Source organism: Phalacrocorax aristotelis, chromosome W (genome assembly GCF_949628215.1).
Source record: "Phalacrocorax aristotelis chromosome W, bGulAri2.1, whole genome shotgun sequence".
NCBI classification, from domain to species: domain Eukaryota; kingdom Metazoa; phylum Chordata; class Aves; order Suliformes; family Phalacrocoracidae; genus Phalacrocorax; species Phalacrocorax aristotelis.
The window spans coordinates 26,304,527-26,324,441 of NC_134310.1; the positions used below are offsets into that span (position 1 = coordinate 26,304,527).

Sequence of the window (19,915 nt, forward strand, 5' to 3'; positions counted from 1 at the left end):
GAAGGGAGACTGTGTAAAGAATAAAAGGGGTTTTCTTGGAGGTTATGGGGAAAGAATCTGTCTGGATTGAGAGATGTATTCTGGCTATGGAGCACTGGGAAACTTTTTTCTTTTTTTTCTGGGAGGCATGTAGGCCTTGCAGAGGTTTTCCTGCTGGTATGGCTTCTCAGGTGGATGTATTCTGTTCCCTACAGTGATTTCTGAGAATAAAATGTGGGTGATGTGTCGTCCCTCCCCCCCCCCCCCCGCCCAGTCTCTGTCCCTTTCGGGTCTCGCTTCTCAATCCTGCCTTGACAGCTGGCTGCAGTGCACTTCTGCATCTGCCTTTTGCAGCTCTGTGGATTGGTTTGGCACTGCCCTTGATGTAGTAGTGTCCTTTTTGTTCTATTTCAGGTGTGATCTCCAAGGAGGACTGCTCAGCAGCTTCAAAATTGAGTGGTAGAGCAGTGTCCAAGACAGATAGCCAAATTGTGCAAGACAGATAGCCCCTGAGTCAACCATGACTTGCAGGGGGGGCATGTCAACAAATATCATCCATGTACTGAAGAAACAGGAGGAGGTCTCTTTGTATAGCCCTGAAGCTCTACTTGAAGAACCCCATCAGGATTCTTGAGGTCAGCCAGTGTATTTAAGAATAAACCCTTGAGACAAGTCTGAGTTGGTCAAGACAGCTCACCAGCAGAACTCTGCCACATCACTTGTTTCAGTGCAGGATCCCTGTGCGCTTACCAGTATTAGCCCCAACAAGGAGACTTCATCAGTTTAGGGACTGTGTGGGACGCTGTCTCCTGAAGCACTTCCTGTGTAGCGCGTCCCAGGTGACGCTAACTGCGCTTCATTGCAAAGCGAGGCTGAGGTGTTGGGCCAATAACCTGTGTCAGCAGCTTCAGTTCTCCTGTGGTTGGAGAACTGTGCAGTGCTCAGTATGGCCTGTTCCCGTGGAGGTGCCACAACTCTGTGCCACGATAATGCATTCATCTGGCTCTCTTTGGCCAAGTGTCAGGTATTGGAGTTGTCTGTGCGCTTCTGGTATCAAAGACAAGAAATAACTTTTGAGGTAGCTCTGCCCTTCCTGCGTTCAGCACAGCTAGCATTAGTGCTCACCTGTGCATCTGCAGCGCTACATGGCTTTCACTGTCTGGAGAACTGTATTGCATGAGTGACATCAGGTCACTTGCTGGAGCGATAAGACCTGCTGCCTGGATGTTAATGAAGGTGCTGATTGTTGGCATGAAGGAGCAGAGAGCTCATTGCTCCTGGAAGAATCGCCTGTCTTAAGTTTTGCAGGAGTTAAAATGTTCACATTATCTTCTATTACCTGTTTAGGTGTCTGCTTTCAAGCTTGTGATCCCAGTAGTGGTCTGGTGGCTTTGCAGACCTGTGAACAAGGTGCAAGTGTACTAAGCCTCTTGCCTGATCTTGGAAGACAGACAGGTATCTTTCTTACTAATGTTCCTGTTTCAGGTTATCTCAGATTTGTACAAGTCTTCCTTCTTAGCAAACATCTCATAGTGAAAGACTTGATAGCACGGTATCCTAGAATTCTGGATGGAGATGCTGAGAGTCGTTTGGAAAAAGGTTTATTGGTCTGTTGCCAGCACCATTTGTGTCATTTTTCTCTTAAAACTTCTGGGATCTTGTGCACCTTTGTGAGAAGGTGTTTGTCATGGTCAGTGCCACGTTTCCGAAAAAAAATACCTCGGAGAGCCATTTCAGTCCAGTCCTTAGAATGCAGACCGGGCTGTTGGTGAAAGGGCAATCTTTGAAGCAGGTAATGAAGTGCTGGGCTATGTTAATTTGAGCACTTCCAGAATTAATGGAAGGCTTGGGCCCAGTACGCAGGGTTCCCATCGGTTGCTCGATGCATCCTTAGCATCATAAATTTGAGGGCTTCTCATGCAAGGAAGAAGAAGGAGGCTGCCTTTTGAAACGAGCTGTTGCAGGGTTTGGTTATTTTAAAAATTCTCATTTTAGGAACTGCACTGCAAAGGAACTTAGTTTTAAAATTTCTGGGTTTTGGGACATAGAATTGAAGACCTTTTTTTATTTTTTTTTTTTGAAAAGGCTGCAAAGTCCCAGTCTCATTACCGGTAGCCTTCCCGAATGGAGCTGTTAGGCCTTTTTTCCATCCTTGACCTGTCTGCTTGTCTGCTGAGAATATAAGTGCGTTCAGACTCCTGATTGATGTCAATGTGGATTGACAAATGTCAGTTAATGAAGTTATAGATCCAAGGTGGTTTCTAGGCCTGGTTCTCAAGTCTGGAATATTTATTGATATATTTTGATTGTTCCCTGTTTGGTAAAGAAAGATTGGGTGATTCCCTCGACATACCTCAGTGAGAGCAGAATACAAAGCTTGCTTTCTTATGTAGCATCTCTCATTTCATCTATACTATTTCATCCTGCCTTTTCCTGTTGGAATTCTTCTCAGTATGCAAGGGTTGACAGTTTTCCAGGGGCTGTTTTTGTTCTCACTGCCATGAGAACTGTTCACTGCCAGTGGTTTCCCACTAACTTCCAGGATGACCAGAAATTGTTGGTCTTGCAGTAGATCAGCACTCTCTTCCTTTTCCTCTTCTCTACTAAGCCTGTATTGCTTCTGCATACTTTATTCCTGGCTGCCTGTGAAAATGTTTGCCAGGCCTTTATGCAAGGGCTTCCTATTATTTTTTTTAATGTCTGAAGAAAAGCAGATGGAAGGCTTCCTTCACAGTTCTAATCGTCTCTGAATCACCAGTGCCCTAGGTCCTCCTCGTTTATCATGGGGAGGTCAAGATGGTAAGTACTGCAGACAGTGAGATTACAGGCTGCGGGAAAATGATTTAAAGTTGATAGCCACTTGTCAAACTCCTGTCAATTTTGCTTAATGCCAGATATAAGTCTGGTAACTTGCCATCATGGTGTGCTGGGGAGTTTCTGTGCTTGGTATCTAGCTGTGCTGCTTCCTTTTTAGGCAGCAGATATACCTCAGAGGATAAGGAAAATAGATGTATTTTTAAAAGTTTTTTGTTTTGGAAAGCATTAAAATATATAGCAACTTCTTAAACTTGGCAGGAGGTGAATCTTGACAGCAGGAAGGATTTGTGTTGTATCTTTGGCAAATTTGGGTAAAGTGAGGGAGACTTAAACTTTTGTAAAGCTGGAAAAATCTCAGTGTTTCTTCCTTTACTTACTAAATATTCATAATTGTACTGTACAGCTTCCATACTCATCAAAATATTGGTGCATGGTGCTTGTAGGGCTTGAATTTTATGCTTCCCTTTGTCCTGTAAAGTTGCCTTCCATTAAAACAATTTTGAAAATGTAAGTCATCTGGTTTTGTAGCTTGGAGACGGTGAACAAAGATGGTTCAGCAGTTTGAGTGTCATTTAGCAGAACAGGAAACTTTTCTGAGGTTGTGCTCAGACAGTTCTGACAGAGCTGGAAGGGAACGAGTGTTTGACACAATCACAGTACAACTGAGATGACCTGGCAGCTTCAAATCATCTGATGGGGGGAGTCTCTTTCCTGGCTTCTAGCTTTGCAATTTCTCCTCTTGGTCTCCTATCCTCTGGCATTAGCTCTGGTGCTTTTCTTGCTGCAAGGAAAGCAGATTAAAACTGCTGACACAACAAAAAGTGCTTCTCTCCTGGTGTAACTTTCCATTGCTTTCATGGTATAAATTGGTTATCCTGTGGGCAGAAGGGTGCTGGGTTACTTGTGTTGACAAGTGAAACACGGAAGTGGAGGGTAGAAGGCTGATCAGGGGGTGAGGGGGAGCAATACCTCTCCTTCTATAGAAGCTGCTAGCTGTTAATGCTTTAATGCATACTAAAAAAAAAAAGAAATTCAGTTTAAACTTCTACTGTGCTAAATCTCAAATTAACCTAAGTCTAGTTGTGGTTTATTCTAAAATGGTATACTCTGTTATTGCCATTTAAAAAAAAAAATCTGACCTTCACAAGGAGAAAGTATGAAATGCCAAACGTGACTTAACAATGGCTACGGGAGAGGGGACCGAAAGTTCCTTGCTGCAGACAGCATTTCCTTTCTAGACTTAGGATTTTTAGCTGCTGTTCATGACTTTTTGTGTTATTCAATTTCTAGTTGTCAGTAGCGGTGCAGTCCGGGGGAAAGGCTCATCCTTTAGTAGATCTTGATCTGTAAAATAAAGCCGGGTACCGCTGCTCAGGCCCTTAGCACAGAGGACAGCAGTTGTCTGGAGTTTTGCGGAAAACATAGTTGTCTTGTGGTGTTAATGGATGTAGGTCAAAATCACCTTATTTGAAAAGCACATGTGGTCATATGAATGCTTCTGACCCATCTTAATACAAAAATAAATTGGCAAACGTAACCAGTATTAACTACGTGGTGCTGTAGGGCTTGCTGGCTCGCTCTGCATTGAGATGATCTAGAAGCTTTTGCACCCTCTGAACACCTGACCTGATGTTTTCGTGATGGCTGAGAAGCAACAATATCTTAAACTGTTCTAATTCAGCTCAGATCGACTGTCCCCTGAGGCAAGGTTAGCACTGTGCTAGTGATACCTGCTTCAGACAACATGCTTGGTTCTCAAGCAAACTGCAGCTAGAGGAATTTTAATACTAGTTGCTTATTTACAGCATCTTATATGTTATTCTTTTGGCCAAACGAGTGTAATGGCCAGAAGTTCCATTAAAGTAAACGCAAAGTTCATCTTTGAGCCTGTGGTAATTCTTGTGCGGTGGCACTGGGAAGTTCACAGAGAAGCAGATTTTGTGGTGACCTTGGACGGTTTATGCTAAACTTTCAGAGGGAGTTATTGTTGCAAGTCTGCCTTAATTTAATCCAAAAATAAAAGTGTTTGGTCTTATGCCCCTTACTGGTGGAGTCTGAGTTGGAAACACATTCATACTTAGACATTATTGCAACTTTATGGCGTAAATGGAGATGTCTGTATGCTGCCAGAGTGTTTGGATTCTGTGGTAAAATGCACAGAGCAATGACTTAAGAGAAGGAGTGCTGAACTGAGCGTCAGGAGGCCATGAATTAACTTCAGGGTTTTAGCAGCTTTTCTGTTAATTCTGTGTGCTTCACAGTCGTGGTTAAGAGCTGTTAAACAAAACTATGTTGTTCTGGAGCTAGAGATATTTGGCGCTCGCGGGCTGAGACGGTGAACAAAACTGCAGCAGCAAGCTTGAGAACCAGAGTCTGGAATCATACAAGAAATTAGCTTCCTGGTGGTGGTGGTTTCCGGAAAGAACATGCCAGTCCAGGCTTCCTGAACCTGCTAGACCTCATTTTTCTCCTGTTGCAGGAATAGGGTTTAGGTATCCTGATATTGACAATTTCAAATTAGTTGTAAAAGCACTTTAAAAACGTACTGTTCTGGCAACCCTTGAAGGAAGAGTGGCTTGGGTCTGTTGTGAGTTGGAGTTGTAGATGTCCCCTGCATCTGAAATGTCAGGATTTGGTCCCTGCTGATGGCTGACTAGCCAGAGAATATCATCTTGTGATGGAATTTCTGGATGTTTTCTCAAGGCTTTCTTTAAAAATGTGCAAAATCAGGAAATTTAGCAAAAACTCAATATACATAAAAGTTAGCATTCTGGTACAGATGCATCTGTTTCATGTATGCAACTAAGCAGTCACCCAAAGGCAATCATTTAACAGTAACGGGACGTTAAGATGCATGATAAGCAATGAGTAAAGGAGAAACATTTAGAAAATAAATAATCTAAAGTTGAAATACTGAACTGGGTCTAGTAAATCTTCTGCTGCTCCTCTTTTAAGAGTTCTGGGCATAAGGTTGGAGTTAAGGTTGAGGTGGCAGTTTTGATTCTGGCCAGCCAAGTGCCTGGGCATGGGGAACCTGATCTTAACTCATCTGTTGTGAACAGTGTTTACAGGAATGTGTACAAAATCTGTCTGGATAGGTTTTGTTAACATGGGGGGGAAAAAAACCCAAACCCTTAAGAGCTCTTTTATGGTACATAGCTTTGTAAAATGCCATGCTTGTTAGTTTGAAAGAATGAATTGTTATGGAATTTTCAACAAATAATGTTTTGTTTTTGTGAGTGGAAAAAATGCGTAGTTGAAACAGTTCCTTGTTCTCAGCTTTGTGAAAATAAACATTCAAACTTATTTCAGGTGGGAAAGTTTGGCTTATTTAAGTACAAAGATCTAGAACTTATTTGGTGTTTTTCTCTTTGCAGATATTATAAAATGTCTAATGGTTATGAAGATCACATGGCTGAAGATTGCAGGGATGATATTGGTAGAACAAACTTAATTGTGAACTACCTCCCTCAGAACATGACGCAAGATGAGTTACGAAGTCTATTTAGCAGCATTGGTGAAGTTGAATCTGCAAAACTTATTCGGGACAAAGTTGCAGGTATAATGTAGTATATAAGAAATTTTTACTTTGTGGTAGACTGCTCAAGCAAATGCTTAATTGAACGCAATTTTAATGTAGAAATATTAAATATTTGTGTGTTTGTAATCAAACTATTGAAAATTATGCATATAACTAGAGTAATGCCAAGACTAGGTATTGAGTATTTGGAAGATAGAATACTTAAGGCTAAATTAATGACTGTTTTGTATATGGTTAAGGACTCGAAGACATACAGTTCCTAAATTTGAACACCAATAGTCATGTCTAAAACTAGTTTGAATTTGGTGCCCAGCTTATTTGTTCTTCCTGAAGTCTGAGCATTTTTGACTTTACCAGAGCCCTGAATATGCAAACAAACCTTTTGATCTGATTTTGATCGGTAAGATAAAGGCGTGGCATGCGTCTGAAACAGCTGTAGGCCTTATCGCCCTTCAGGAATTTAACTTATAAGTTCTTTAAATAGGATTGTTAGTAGTAGCTTTAAAAAAATGACAGGAATGAATTGCTCAGATTTGTGAAACTTAATGTTTCGTTGAAAGCAAACAAATGCTGGTAGAGCAATTTAGTTGCAGGAGCTTTTTATCTGCTCTGTGAAGATGTTTTAATCCTTGCACAGTTAAAAATCTTTATTTAAAAATTCTGAGTATTCTTGTAAGAATCCATGGAATCTTAGATTTAGTGGGAGAGCATGGTTGTTTCTGTAAATAGAAGTAATTGTGCTATTAACTCGCTATGCATGCTTGTTTGTTCTCAGCCTGCAGATGACTGCCTTGTGGAATTTTCTGCTGTACATGCTCAGTCTTGTATTTTAGAATGTAGCAGTACTGACTTAGATCTATCTAATCCATAATGAAACAGGTCTGAAACTACTTCACTTTCTGTAAAAACTGCATGGAAGCTGATGAAAGACGTGAGAATCCTTTGTGTGTTATCTTAACTGACCGTAGTACTTCATTTTATATGCTTGAGAATAGGCATGACAACTGAATAATTAAAAGCTTTAGAATTTACTTTCAGAATGGCTTCTCTGATTCCCATGTCATTAGTTTTCCTAATTTCTTTCAGATGAAGTTTCACGTGATAGCTCTCTGTGTAAATCTGTACTTACGGAATGTGTATGTGAAGTCATCATGAACGAGTTACATAAAATACTGATTTCTTTGAATGTTTTGATAGCCTAGATGTTGTCATACAGTTTGAGATGCTTACAGGCTTGCTCTGGAGGGTGCTTTTGCAAGGAAATAAGATCACTTGTTTAACGCTAGCAAGCCATTCATCAAGTGTCACAGCTGATCCACACTTTAGACTTTCAAATAAGCACCAAATCGTCTGTGTGGGAGGTAAGAGTATTTTAAATGGGAAACAAGATACATCATGAAGTGAAGTTTGAGCCTACTTCACACTGTTCCCTGTAGCATCAAATACTTGGTAAAGTCTGGCTGGCTTCAGCTTGGAACTTGACAGTGCTGAGTAGTTTAAAGTCCAAAGCGTGTGCTTGTGTGCTTCAGGTTTTTCTTAACAACTCTCTGAAGAATCAAAAGTAAAACTCTTGTTAGTGTTGTGTAGAGCCCTTGAGTGCCTGTGGTCAAAATGCTCCCTTTTCTTTACAGCAATTGCAAGTGTTTAATGCTGCCTGGCTACGTTGGTCAGACCACTTCATTCTGTTGCTACCCAATTTTTCATTCACTTGCAACACTGCTAGGAGCAGTTCCCAGTCTCTCCATGCTCACTGATAGGTTTGGAATATCACTAACTAAAAATTGGCTTCTTCAGGAACCTTCTAAAGTACCACTTCTTTTTTCTTCTTTTTGCTTTTCTTTCTGGCCCTTCATATTTGCATCAAGATTTCTGTGTTGTAAAACCCCACTCTAAGCAGATCTGATGTTTGGCTGTCCCTGAAAAGAACAGTCCTGTGGCAGAGTTTGGTTTTCCTTTTGCCGCCACCTGTGTTTTTCCAGCCCTGTGGCAGACTAGCAAACTAGAGCTGCAGAAAACCCCTGCAGCTCCCTGACCTTGGTTTCTGTGAGGTCAGATAATTCATAATATCGGCATGTAAAGCACAGTGGCATTGAGTGGCCTGGACAGGAGGGGGGTAATCTCTCCTTTTGTTGGAATGAGACTTTTCAGGCCAGTTTAGTTCTGTTCAGTGAAATCACAGGTTTGGTGCCCCCCTGACATTCTATTAAATCAAAGCATTTTGCCTTTGGAGTTGTCATTATAGACTGTATTTGCAGAGTTAAAATCAATGTTTGTTTGATAATGCTTATTTTTTGTTAAATGATGATGCATATTTTTTTCCTCAATTTGTTCCCTATTAATGAAACATATAAGGCAGAAAATGTCTTCTGCCTGGAATGCAGTTTTTCATGACTTCTTGAACTAGCCTTAGCTTTCTGGACTCTGATTACTTCAGTTCAAGAATTGATTTGAAAGCTGATGTTTTGTTTGAGCAAGTGTGTTTCATTATGATCAAAGTATATCTGTTGTTGGGTTTTGTCTCAAATGCAGAGAGGTGCTGAACAATCTTATGTTCCATGTATTAGATTGTTTATAAAATTTAGATAAACTCTCTGAAACCACTAGAATACTCATCCTTTATATTGTTATTGGTGAATGCTATAGGAAGTCGAACATAGCAGCAAACCATGGTGTCTGTTTACATTCCTCACTGTGAATTTTCTTCGTGTACACATGGATCACAGCAGCAACTGCATGCATATGACTGCATTTGTTTTGCTGTTTGAGACGTGATAACTTCTGTTTCTGTTTTTACTAGTAACTGTAAAGAGAAGCTTGTGCACAGTAAATGGATGTTAGACAGGGTGTAGTGTCCCTTCAGCTCTTCCTGATCGTACTGGAAAGACAGGGTGCTGGTCTCTTCATTCTCCAGTTTGTGTATGACATCCCTAAGCACTTCCAGACAAGGCTTTGCTTAACTTGTCATGAGCGAGTCAGTACTCAGGGTCAGTGGGCAAATGTTGGGTTGTTGCTCAGTTACTCACTGCCCCTGTATTTATGGTGATTATGTCTTGGACACCCACAGGTTTCGTAAGAGAGCTGTAGAACTCCTGTTGGAGATCATTCCTCCTCTTCTTCCTCGTCTTCCTTTAGACTAGCACTAGCCATACCTTGGGGTTTTGAGCCCTGGGGAAACATTAGAAGGTCGCTTCCCAATATATAGTATGGCACTGTGACAAGTCAGGTGTAACTTTTCACTGTTGTATGTCCTGGCCTTCTGTGGTAATTGCTGAAGCTTGTGCGTAGCCATTGACCCAATTCAGCTGATGAAATCCTCTTCCTGTGGCTCTGGCTCATGAGGCTGAGAAGAAGGGAGAGTACTGGGGTTTGCCCGATCAGCCTGCACTGGTCAGGCTGCAGCCCTCTACCGCTGCCTTCAGACACAGGGGTGCCAAACTTGTGCTCTGTGCTGATTTCCTACCCAGCAATGGGTATAGTGTTAAATGTCCTCTTTCTTGGAGCCACTGCCTCCTACATCCATGATTCAACAGAAGAAATAAGTCCTGTACCGTATTTTGCATTGGGGGTGCTTGACTTTGCTAGAACATTCATATTCTAGGGTCTGGGTTTCCAGCTAATATGCTGTGCTGGACTCTTACAGGTGAATATTTTTAAGGTATTTCTCCTCTGTCAGTACCTCTTAACGAAGAAACCCAGGCCTTTGTGCCACTGTAATCTTGCTGAATTTCTTGCATCACAGATGCGGACGACTCATTGTGTCAGGACTCTGTGCACAATGTGCATGCTTCTGATCAATATCTGTAAATATTCTGAGAGAACTTGGTTGTATTTAGCCTGCTGTTCGTGCAGATGTATGCAGACTTTTAGTCCTTCTGGACTAAATGCTAAAGTTGAAAGTTAGTCTACTGTGAGCATGATTTGTTTCTCTGTTTTCCCCTTAACGCTGCTAAAGTGTTGGTACTTTCAAGCCTGGCTGACCTAAAGCTTTGAAAAGGTTGGGTTAAACTTTTCTCCTGCGTTTAGGGTCTGAGACTGCCGTGGGATCTGTTTACTGCTTGCGACACCCATAGCCGTGCTCTGAGTACCTGTGTTTACCTCTCTGTAAAAGTGTTCCGTCTGATGACAGTTGACTTTGTTAAGGAGGCATTAAACTTCTTGAGGGTTCTTGTTCCCTCCCCACACCTTCTATACTGCTTGAGCAGGGAATAAGGTATCCCTGTGATACTCAAGACAAAATACTTGTGACTTTCTACTTTAGGAAGTCTGGTATATGGTCCTTCAGACTGTGCTAAAGGCTCTGTGTGTACCTGTCAACTACCAAAACACAACCATAGCCATCTCTCTGCAGACACTGAAAGGAGACAGTGGGCTTCCTGTGAGCTGTCTGCATTTGCTTATCTTAGAATCATAGAATGGTTTGGGTTGGAGGGGACCTTTAGAGGCCGTCTAGTCCAGCCCCCTGCAGCGAGCAGGGACATCTTCAACTAGATCAAGTTGCTCTGAGCCCTGTCCAGCCTGCCCTGGGCTGTCTCTAGGGGTGGGGCCTCCACTACCTCTCTGGGCAACCTGGGCCAGGTTTCACCACCCTCATAGCAAACAATTGTTTCCTTATATCTACTCTAAATCTCCCCTCCTTTAGTTTAAAGCCATCACCCCTTGTCCTGTAAAAACAAGCCTTGCTAAAGAGGTCGCCCCATCCTTCCTACAGGCCCCCTTCAAGCACTGGGAGACTGCAATAATGTCTCCCTGCAGCCTCCTCTTCCCCAGCTGAACAACCCCAGCTCTCCCAGCCCGGCCTCATAGGAGAGGTGCTGCAGCCCTCGGAGCATTTCTGTGGCCTCCTCTGGCCCCGCTTACGTACAGTTGAGCTCTGATGGAGCTTGCTAACGTTGGACTCCTTGATCAGCAGCTATCAGGGACAAACGTATCGCTCCACTGTTGCTGAAAAATGTGGGGCAGAATGGACACTTTTGGGTGACTTGTTAAGGTTGTGTGCAGAAATCTGGGGTCCATCTTCAAAAGCCCTGTTGTTACGGCTCACTTGTTCTGCAGGTGTGCATGTGGCACGTTGCTTACAGGACCAAAAAGAAATCACTTCCAGGTAGCCAGAGTTCTCAGGAATTGCGATGCAACTTCACCTTTTCCCTGTCGTTTCCTTTTCATGATGTCTTCTCTGGACAGAAATTATGCAGCTGAAAAAGAAATGAATGGCTGTGTCCTTGTAAGCTTTTAAAGCAAAAAGGGAAGGAAGATTTTATTGCATCGCTTTCAGATGCTGAAAGGCAGTAAGTAGCGCTCTAGCTCATGTGACAGGATAACTCTATTCATGTCACTAGTGCAGGGGTCTCCAGTCCAGGAACAGAATTCTTAAATGTTCTTGTTTTCTGGAAAGTATTTAAGTATTGTCTTTGGCTGAAACTGTTTCCTTTTGCATGGAAAACAACCGTGAAATTGCTTATGCAGTTTTGCTGTTAACTGTGTAATTGGAATGCGTCATTACCCCTGGATTTTTTTTCTCGCCTTTTAGTCGCATTTGGTGGTATGTAATTTCTTTAAATGTGCATTGGAGAATGCCTAGCAACAATGGTTAACTTAAGGAAAAGTTCACGTGATTTGTAAACAAATTGGCCAGATACTGAGAATGTTAATACCCTTCTAGCTTTGCCAGCTTCACTTAATTTCCTTTATCATAAGGTTGGCCATATAAACTACCTCAGAGGTAATAACTGAGTTCTAGCAAGGGTATGGGAGTACATTCAGAGCACACCTAGCAGAAGCAGCAGCTGGTGCAGCAGTTCCCGGGCTCTGCTTCTAAATGTTCTGGGAACTTCTAGGATTGCCAACGGACTTCTGAGAACCCTTTGAAGAACTTGGATGCTGTCTGCTGCCAGGAAATGAGCTGTAAGGAGACCTGGACTTCTAGCAAGGAGCTCTGAGCTCTGTCAGGTGTACTTGATCAAAGAGAGGTTGGAGCTCTTGTTCTAGTTGACCAAGCAACTTTTTAGCTACTACTTAGGACAGTCCTGTGTAACAGCCTAGCCTAGAGCATAGCTCCCAGAGTGCTGCAAACAGGTAGAGCAGTGCACATGGGGACCATGGACTGTATTGCAATCAGCCTATATGCACTCAGGAGCTGTGGTGGCATGCTGCACAGTCTCAGCGGTCATTGTAGCAGCTACCCCAGTAACATCAGAGGCCTTGACCAAAAAAGAGCTACCTTGTCCGAAAAAGGGTGTGCAGCTCTGCAGGTCTTGGGCTGCAGGGAGTGCCTGGGGCCTCTCACTAAGGCTGAGTACAGAGGCATGTTCTTATTGCTGCAGGAGGCATGCAGTGTTGGAGGACTGTGGTTGGACTGAAAACCAATCTCTAAGTTTGGTGACGAGCCACACAAAGTCCAGCTGAAGGCCAGCCACTAGTGAAGTACCCAAAGGTTTGATACCAGGGCCAATTCTGTTTAAAACTTTCATCCATGACACACATGATGGGACAGATTGTGCCCTAGCATGTTACAGCCCACCCCGGGAGGAGTGGCTGGTGCACCAGGTGGTTGTGCTGCCATTCAGAAGGACCTCAGCAGCTCTCTGGAAGCTTTAAGGGAGGGCTGGCATAATGGAGGATGACTTCCTAATCTTTCAGGGCTGTGGGTATCCTTTTACTCTGTCTGGAGGCATTGCGTGTGTTAACTATATTCATGCTTAGTATCCCTCCTTATGATACATAGGCCCATGAAGTCAGAAGGGCCAGCGCAGTTGGACTAGCCATTGCATGAAGCACTCTGCTTTACAAAAGCTGACATCTTCACTATGTTTTTCCTCCTCAGCCATAAAAATGAGCCATACAGCAAAATCTTCAGTTGTACTCTAGTATTTCTCAACATGTTTTTAGCGGGAGTAATTGTTCCACATCTTCCTAGAATACTTGCTTTGTTTTCCAGTGGAAAAGCAGTATGTTTCTGCAGAATTTAGTTCAGCTTGACCTGTGATCCTGTTGACTCCGAACACTTGCTGAGGTTTTGCATTGTAATGTTTGCATCTTAAAAAAGTGTCATTATTTGAAAGGTGAAGTGTCTTCCTCAGTGGATGGGGGAAGTGGATTTTTCAGCCCTCAGCATCTTGAATAGTCAGGTTTCTGTTCCAACCACAGATTAACAAAATCTGTCCTAAAGTTTAGAGAAATAAGACCTTAGAGTAAGTGGGCATGGCATTTTCCTCCCAAAGACTTCCTCAAGAGATCAGCTTGTGTTCTTGCACAATTTTGGGCCTGATATTTTCTGTGTAGACTTTACAAATCCTTTGCACTTCACAGCATCTAGGATGTTGGCAATTCATTTGGAAAAAGAGCCCTGGAGCAACTTAAAATAAATTTTGATATAAAAATATTCTGGAAATGAGAGAAAGGAAATAAACATAAAGAGAACATATAGAAATGATAAGTATGTGGAAGGGCTTCATTAAATGAAATTAATTACTAAAAATAGTAAACTTTTTGTTTTTGGGATTTAAAGCTGCCGCTCTTACTGCATATGGTTGAATTTTTAAAACATTGTGGAGATAGTGAGATCCCTGGAAGCTGTCTCTTTGAGCGGGGGTAAAGAGCAGACATGTCAAGTTAGCTTTGTAGCTTTTGACTTTTTTCTGAAGAAGTGTCTGTTTGAATTCCGTGTAGTCGTTTTTGTTTCAAGGTAAATGCCATTTATTTTGCAAATGAAGGAGAGGCCACTTTATTTGTAATTCATAATGTTTTCCTGAGTTGTTTGAAGGTCAGACTTTCCACACCTGTCAAATGTGATTTTGCCCTTAAACTTCCATAAATTAGACTATTCATCCCTTGGCCAGGGACCAGAAAGTGGCTTGTGTTCTGTTTTATAAAGCCAAATGAAGCAGTGGGGACATATTCTGTACTTGAAAATCATTATCAGTAAAACTAGATAGTATTTTCTGTTTCCTGTCTAGTTCCTTTGTGTTGCAATCAAAAGTCTTTCCAGTAAGATAGCAATCTGTGTCTTAGGCAGAGAAACTGTAATAAAGGTGAATTCAGTTGCTGTGGAAGACAGAGGAGGCTGAGGGCAGCCCTCATGGTGCTCTGCAGCTCCCTCCCGAGGGCAGGAGGAGGGGCAGGCGCTTCTCTCTGGTGACCAACGCCAGGCCCCGAGGGAATGGCAGGGAGATGTGCCAGGGGAGGGTTAGGCTGGGTATTAGGGAAAGGTTCTTCCCCCCGAGGGCGGTGGAGCCCTGGAACAGGCTCCCCAGGGAGGCATCACGGCACCAGCCTGGCGATGTTCCAGAAGCACTTGGACAAGGCCCTCAGAGACACGGTGTGAATTTGGGCTGTCCTGTGCAGGGACAGGAGCTGGAGTCGATAGTCCTTGGGGTCCCTTCCAGCTCAGGACATTCCGTGATTCTGTGAAAGGTACTGTGCTGTGCATTGACACTGACCATAGAGGCGTTTAAAGGACAAATATTGTGGAAATACTTAAATATAAACTTAAGCTTTTGGTTTTGTACTCTAAAGGGTATGCTTCAAGTGTAAGTGGAGCAGTGATTCCTGGTGTCGTGTTGATCTGGCTAATCCAGCCTTACAGCAGTGCAGTGCTTCCCAGGTGTCTTACTAGGTTAGGCACAAGACTAGACTATCCAGCTAGGCTGAGCTTTGCCCCCAACCTGACACAACCATGATTATGTGGGATTTCTGCAGTGCTCTCTTGGTGCCTGCATGACCAGTGATAGCTTTGGACAGCATTTGTGACTAAACTGTAGATGAAGTAGAACTGTAGAAGGTAATTCAGAATGATTAATTGTAGATTCTAGAAGTTATTGAGGCAAAAAACAATACTTGCCTCTGTTTTCCAAAATCTAGATAAAAGACTGCAGGATACTTTTTTGGGCAAAGTGAAAATTATTTTTAAGATTAACATCAGTTACCTGTTCTGAACTACTAAAGTACCAATAATTTAATTAGTTAAATTAATATTAAAGTACTAAAACTACTGTGCTTTGTTCTATCTTAAGCAGCATGTTTTCTAGTTTTCTGGGACTTACAGTGGTCACCATGGTATAAGTGGGAAAGGACAGGTGTGTTTCAGAGAAGCAAAGCTTCTGTGAAATCTCAGATCACTATGGTCTTCAGTAGTATCACTGCTGAAGAGTGGAAGACTGGCTGATTGGGGACTGGATTGGGAGAGCAGCTTTGGTTCAGACTGTAGGTTTTAGCTTCAGATTCGTGTGGTTTCAGAGTAGCTGAGGGGCATCATCTATATCATTAGTGAAGGACTGAGTGTAGGGAGTGTTCCCTGTATTTCAAAAATACACTGAGCTGTGTGGTGGGCTAGTAATAGAGTCACTTCTGTGTTGTGATGATAAGGTTTGATCAGCATAGACCTGTAATGGAAAATCATGCCTTTCTACTGTTAGTTTTGAAGATCAGTAATTGAATACTTGAGATGTTTGTTCATGTCCAAAAATATTGTTTGACAAAAATCCTTCAGGAAGCTGGTTTTTTTTTGTTGTTGTTGTTTTTGGTAAGGAACCTTGTAGTATGAAAACAAAAACTGCCAAGGGGGTAACAAATAGCAACTGCTTGTCCCCAAAGTTAAGCCAAGCAATGCATGTAGAACATGTCAGGGTCTGAAGTTGCATTTAGAATATTAAAGTGACAAAGTGGTTAACAGTTATGATGTGGAGCAGATTTAACATTGGGCGGGAGGACATGAGGAGGAGCTAGAGACCAGTGGACAAAAAACGACAGAAGATAACTAGTGGACACCTACAGAAATGAGTTTTCACTCAATTAAAAATAGGCTGTGGGAATGGGTGCTTCCAGAAATGTGTGACAGAATAACTAGTCCACGGAAACTTGGCAGAGTCTGTGTTGCTAGCCATGTAGCAGTTTTGGTAATTCCAGGATTTGGCTTAAGAGCTACACTAGATATAAACTCAAAATTTAGAAATAGTTCTATGAATGGGAGAAAGTACTGTGAGGGAGAAGAAAAGTATGATCCTTTTGGTGTCCCTTCACTGTCCCCCTGGGTGGCAGCCCTGCCCTCCAGTTTACTGACAGGTTCCTTCCAACCTGGTGGCATCTCTAATCTTGGTGAGAGCATGCTCCAATCACCTCCTCCAGGTCACGGATAAAAAGTTAAGTCCCAGGATAGATCCCTGCAAAACTCTACTTGTTGCTGGGGGGTGGGGGTGGGGAGGATAGAGCGCGGTTTTTTTTGGTCTCTATTTGAAGACGTATGTGGCATTTGCCTTCCTGCAACTGTTGGGGACCTCTTCCAACTTCCATGACCACTCAAAGATGAGAGAGCTTTTTTGGCCAGAACATGAGCCTGGTGACTCAGCACCCTTAGAAAGAGCTGATCTCATCCCGTGGACTTGTATGGGTCAAGTTCTCTCAACCAGTCAGTCTCTGACTTAATCTTCATCTACTGGTCCTTCTCCTTGAACTCTCGCTAAGTGCAGAGGCCTGTTAGACTTTATTGGTGAAGAGTGAGGCAAAGAAGACATCATGTACCACTCACAAAATCATGTGCCCTGTTCAGCAGCTGTCCTGCGTTTGCCTTTTTAGCCTTGTACTGCTCAGGCAGCAGGAGAAGCTTTTCTTGTTACTCTTCATATTATTTTTTCGTTGGCATTCCTTTCAAGTCTCAACTGCAGCTGAGCTCTGGCTTCCCTGAGACCGAGTGGACAGTGTTTCTAAATTCCTCCTTTTGCAGGCTGTCGCTTCTTCCCTGTCCTGTGTGCTGCCTGTTTGCACTGGAGTTTTGCCATGAATGCCCTGCTTAGCCAGGTTGCTCTCCTGACATATCTGCTTGTTTTCCTGGGTGTTAGGATGTTAGGAGACAAAAGGTGCTGTGTGCATAGCATTGACTTGTCTCAGGGGGGTTAGAACAGAGCCTCCTGATTGCTTGCTCTACCAATCCTACCTTGCTGCACTTCTGCATTGGCAAAACCCTTTTTTTCGAAGTTTGATGGAAGGGTGCTCCTATTTTTCTCAGGGGTGATGTGACTATGCATCCCCAGCTATACAGTAGCGTAACTGTACTAAAGAAAGCCCACGCAAGGCACATCTGAGTGCTTCTAATCTGTTCTCATCCTCTGAAACTACAGAGTCACCTCTCCGAATTCTGCTTTTTCAGCACATTGATGTCTGCTGTTTGGACGTGGTATTTCTTGATGCATTCATACGTACTTAAGCTATCTGGTTATCACTCTCAGCATATTTTATAAAGGCAAACAAACAAAACAACCAAACCCAGTGTTCATTCAAGATGCTACATCCTCCCCTGAGTGATGCCTGGGGAGATCTGTTCCACCCTTTGGTGTTATTTACTTGGGCTTGTTAAAATCTAATCTCAAACACTGTTTCCCAGTTCAGAAAACAAATTCTAAGCTAAAATGCTTTCATACTGAGGTGCTGTGACATAACAGGAACAAGGTTTAAATTTAGGTTTTCTTGAGAAGGATGGGGAGAATGTGTGTTAGCTGCTTTCGGGGAGCAGCTAGTCTGTAGTGAAGTGGAAAATATGTACTAGCTCTGGTCTTGTATTAGACTCCCCAGTGAAACTAGAGTTGTCAGTCAGTAGCGGGATGGGGATAGGAAACGAGCTGGTAACTGAAGAGTGTGTCTCAGGGAGCTGGGAAAGGAAGCAAGAACATGGACAGAAAACCAATTGATGCACAGAAAGAAAATGAGTGCCCTCTCTCATGAAAGGGCTTTTTATCATGGGCACAAAACTAGATTCTTTCTGCTGAAGAAGTATAGTCGTTTGCTTAAAACTAGGTTTTACGGTCACTTTTTTAATTATTCATCCAGATAAGGACCTGCTTGTGTCCTTTTTTCATCTTTGTCTCTTGAGCAGATTTGCATTTATGTATACGCAAACTTTTGAAAAGTTGTTTTTTTAATTACTATCCACTAAAATAGTTTGAAAACTGTTCCAGTACTGCCTTCTTTAGCACAACAGGTTTCTAGCAGGCTCTTAACATCATGATAAAGCAAATAACTTGTCTGCTTGCCTTGGATAAACGCTTGACATAAATGCCAATGCTGTATAAATGCCAATTCCGTATATATTTTCTGGCATGCTCTAGAAGGAAGGTAGTTTGTCCTGTATGGAGTATGGAGTAGTCCTGAAGAGTGATCTGTCAGGGGAATGGTGCGTTAGAGATCCTAGCTTGCTTAGAGGTGAAAACTAGTAACTGAACAGTAGGAGATGGCTGAGACTGATGGTATTAAGTACTTAGAGCAAGATAAGTTAATATATATGGTCAATTTTGCATGGGTTGGCTTTTTTTAGCACTTAGCGACTGTAAAGTCATGGTATACTGATGTAATTTAAAGGTGCTAAGTATATGCTAAGAGGGAAGGTCTGTATTCTGGTTTTTTGTAGTGAAAGATAGGTAATTGATATTATCTAGTGGCAGGTAAAAGTTAACAGGACTATAATTTCTGGGTTTTAGTATATTTACTGTCAAATGCCTACAGGGAATATGAGAAAACCTGGTAAGTGATGTAATCCTGCTGCTTTTCAGACCCTTCTTTTTTTAATCTGTGTTTGTTTCTGTCAACCCCATTACATTCCTGCTCTCTTTTCCCAGGGATTTCAAATCCTTTGATAAGGAATAGTCATTGAGCGAATTAGAAGTGGAGAACGTGCAGAATTTTGCTCAGACGAAAACAGGAAAGAAGGCCAAGGGGATATGGTCACTGCTTGTGTGTGCTCCAGGGAACAGGCACTGGAAGGATAACCCCGTGTAGCTCAAGGACAGCACTTGCACAGGAACAAGTGGATATAAAGTATGGAGACTGCATTTAGAAAAGGAAAGCACTGGAGGGAGTTGTAGAACATGCTCAGAGTGCCTGGGACAAAAAGATTTTAATGGGAAGCTTGTGTACATTCTAGGGAAAGGGAATATGTGATTACAGGGCGAGGACCCTTTTGGTCCTGTGCGTCACTCAGTGCTGTTACTTACATACAGGATAGACCCAACACTAAGTAGGTTAATCTTCCTTGTCACTGATCTCAAACAGTGCATGAATATAAAACCTGTCTGATGCTTTGCAAGTTCTCTTGAACCTGCAAGAAAATAGGGAAGAATACACACTCGCACTGGTCATCGGCTGAGCCCCTGATATCGATGACTCAGAGTACTAAAGATAGCTTAATAAATTTATATGGTGTGGAATTCTGTTCTTCTTCCTCTGCCAATCACCCCTTCCCCAGAGCAGTGCCCACCTGGGGAGTGACAGCCCCGACTGCCCGGGCTCAGTGGTTCAGATTCAGAGGGATTAGTCTTGTTGAAGTCTGTTTCCGTGGTCTTTAAAGGCCAAGTTCCATCAAGTTTTTTAGGACCTGGTTCTATTCAGTAGTTTGCTGGAGTATTTGTGTTTATGTAGCTTTCAGGACAGATTGAAAGTAATCTGTGAAGTAGGTGGTGCTCTGAGCCTTCAGGGCAGGTACTGGCGTGCTGTAACACCTTAGCGGTGTCAGACTCTTCCCACACTCTTAGGAGGGAAGAAGTCATTGCCTACTGTCTGTGTGATATTTGTTTCCTCTTAAACTTCTCTTTGTTTGTT

At 42.6% G+C, this 19,915-nt stretch overlaps 1 protein-coding gene across 6 annotated transcripts in view; it reads left to right on the forward strand.

Annotated features, from left to right (window-relative positions):
- The window catches only part of ELAVL1 (ELAV like RNA binding protein 1), a 46,249-nt gene that overhangs the window by 5,153 nt on the left and 21,181 nt on the right, over positions 1-19,915 (forward strand). For 2 of the 6 annotated variants that reach the window (XM_075077793.1, XM_075077796.1), the window contains exons 2-4: positions 394-614; positions 1,327-1,434; positions 6,174-6,355. In XM_075077793.1, the coding sequence (XP_074933894.1) occupies positions 6,184-6,355 (172 nt within the window). In that variant the 5' untranslated portion in view covers positions 394-614; positions 1,327-1,434; positions 6,174-6,183. The remainder of the gene's footprint in view (positions 1-393; positions 615-1,326; positions 1,435-6,173; positions 6,356-19,915) is intronic. The other 4 variants (XM_075077794.1, XM_075077797.1, XM_075077798.1 and 1 more) reach the window with 2 other exon arrangements.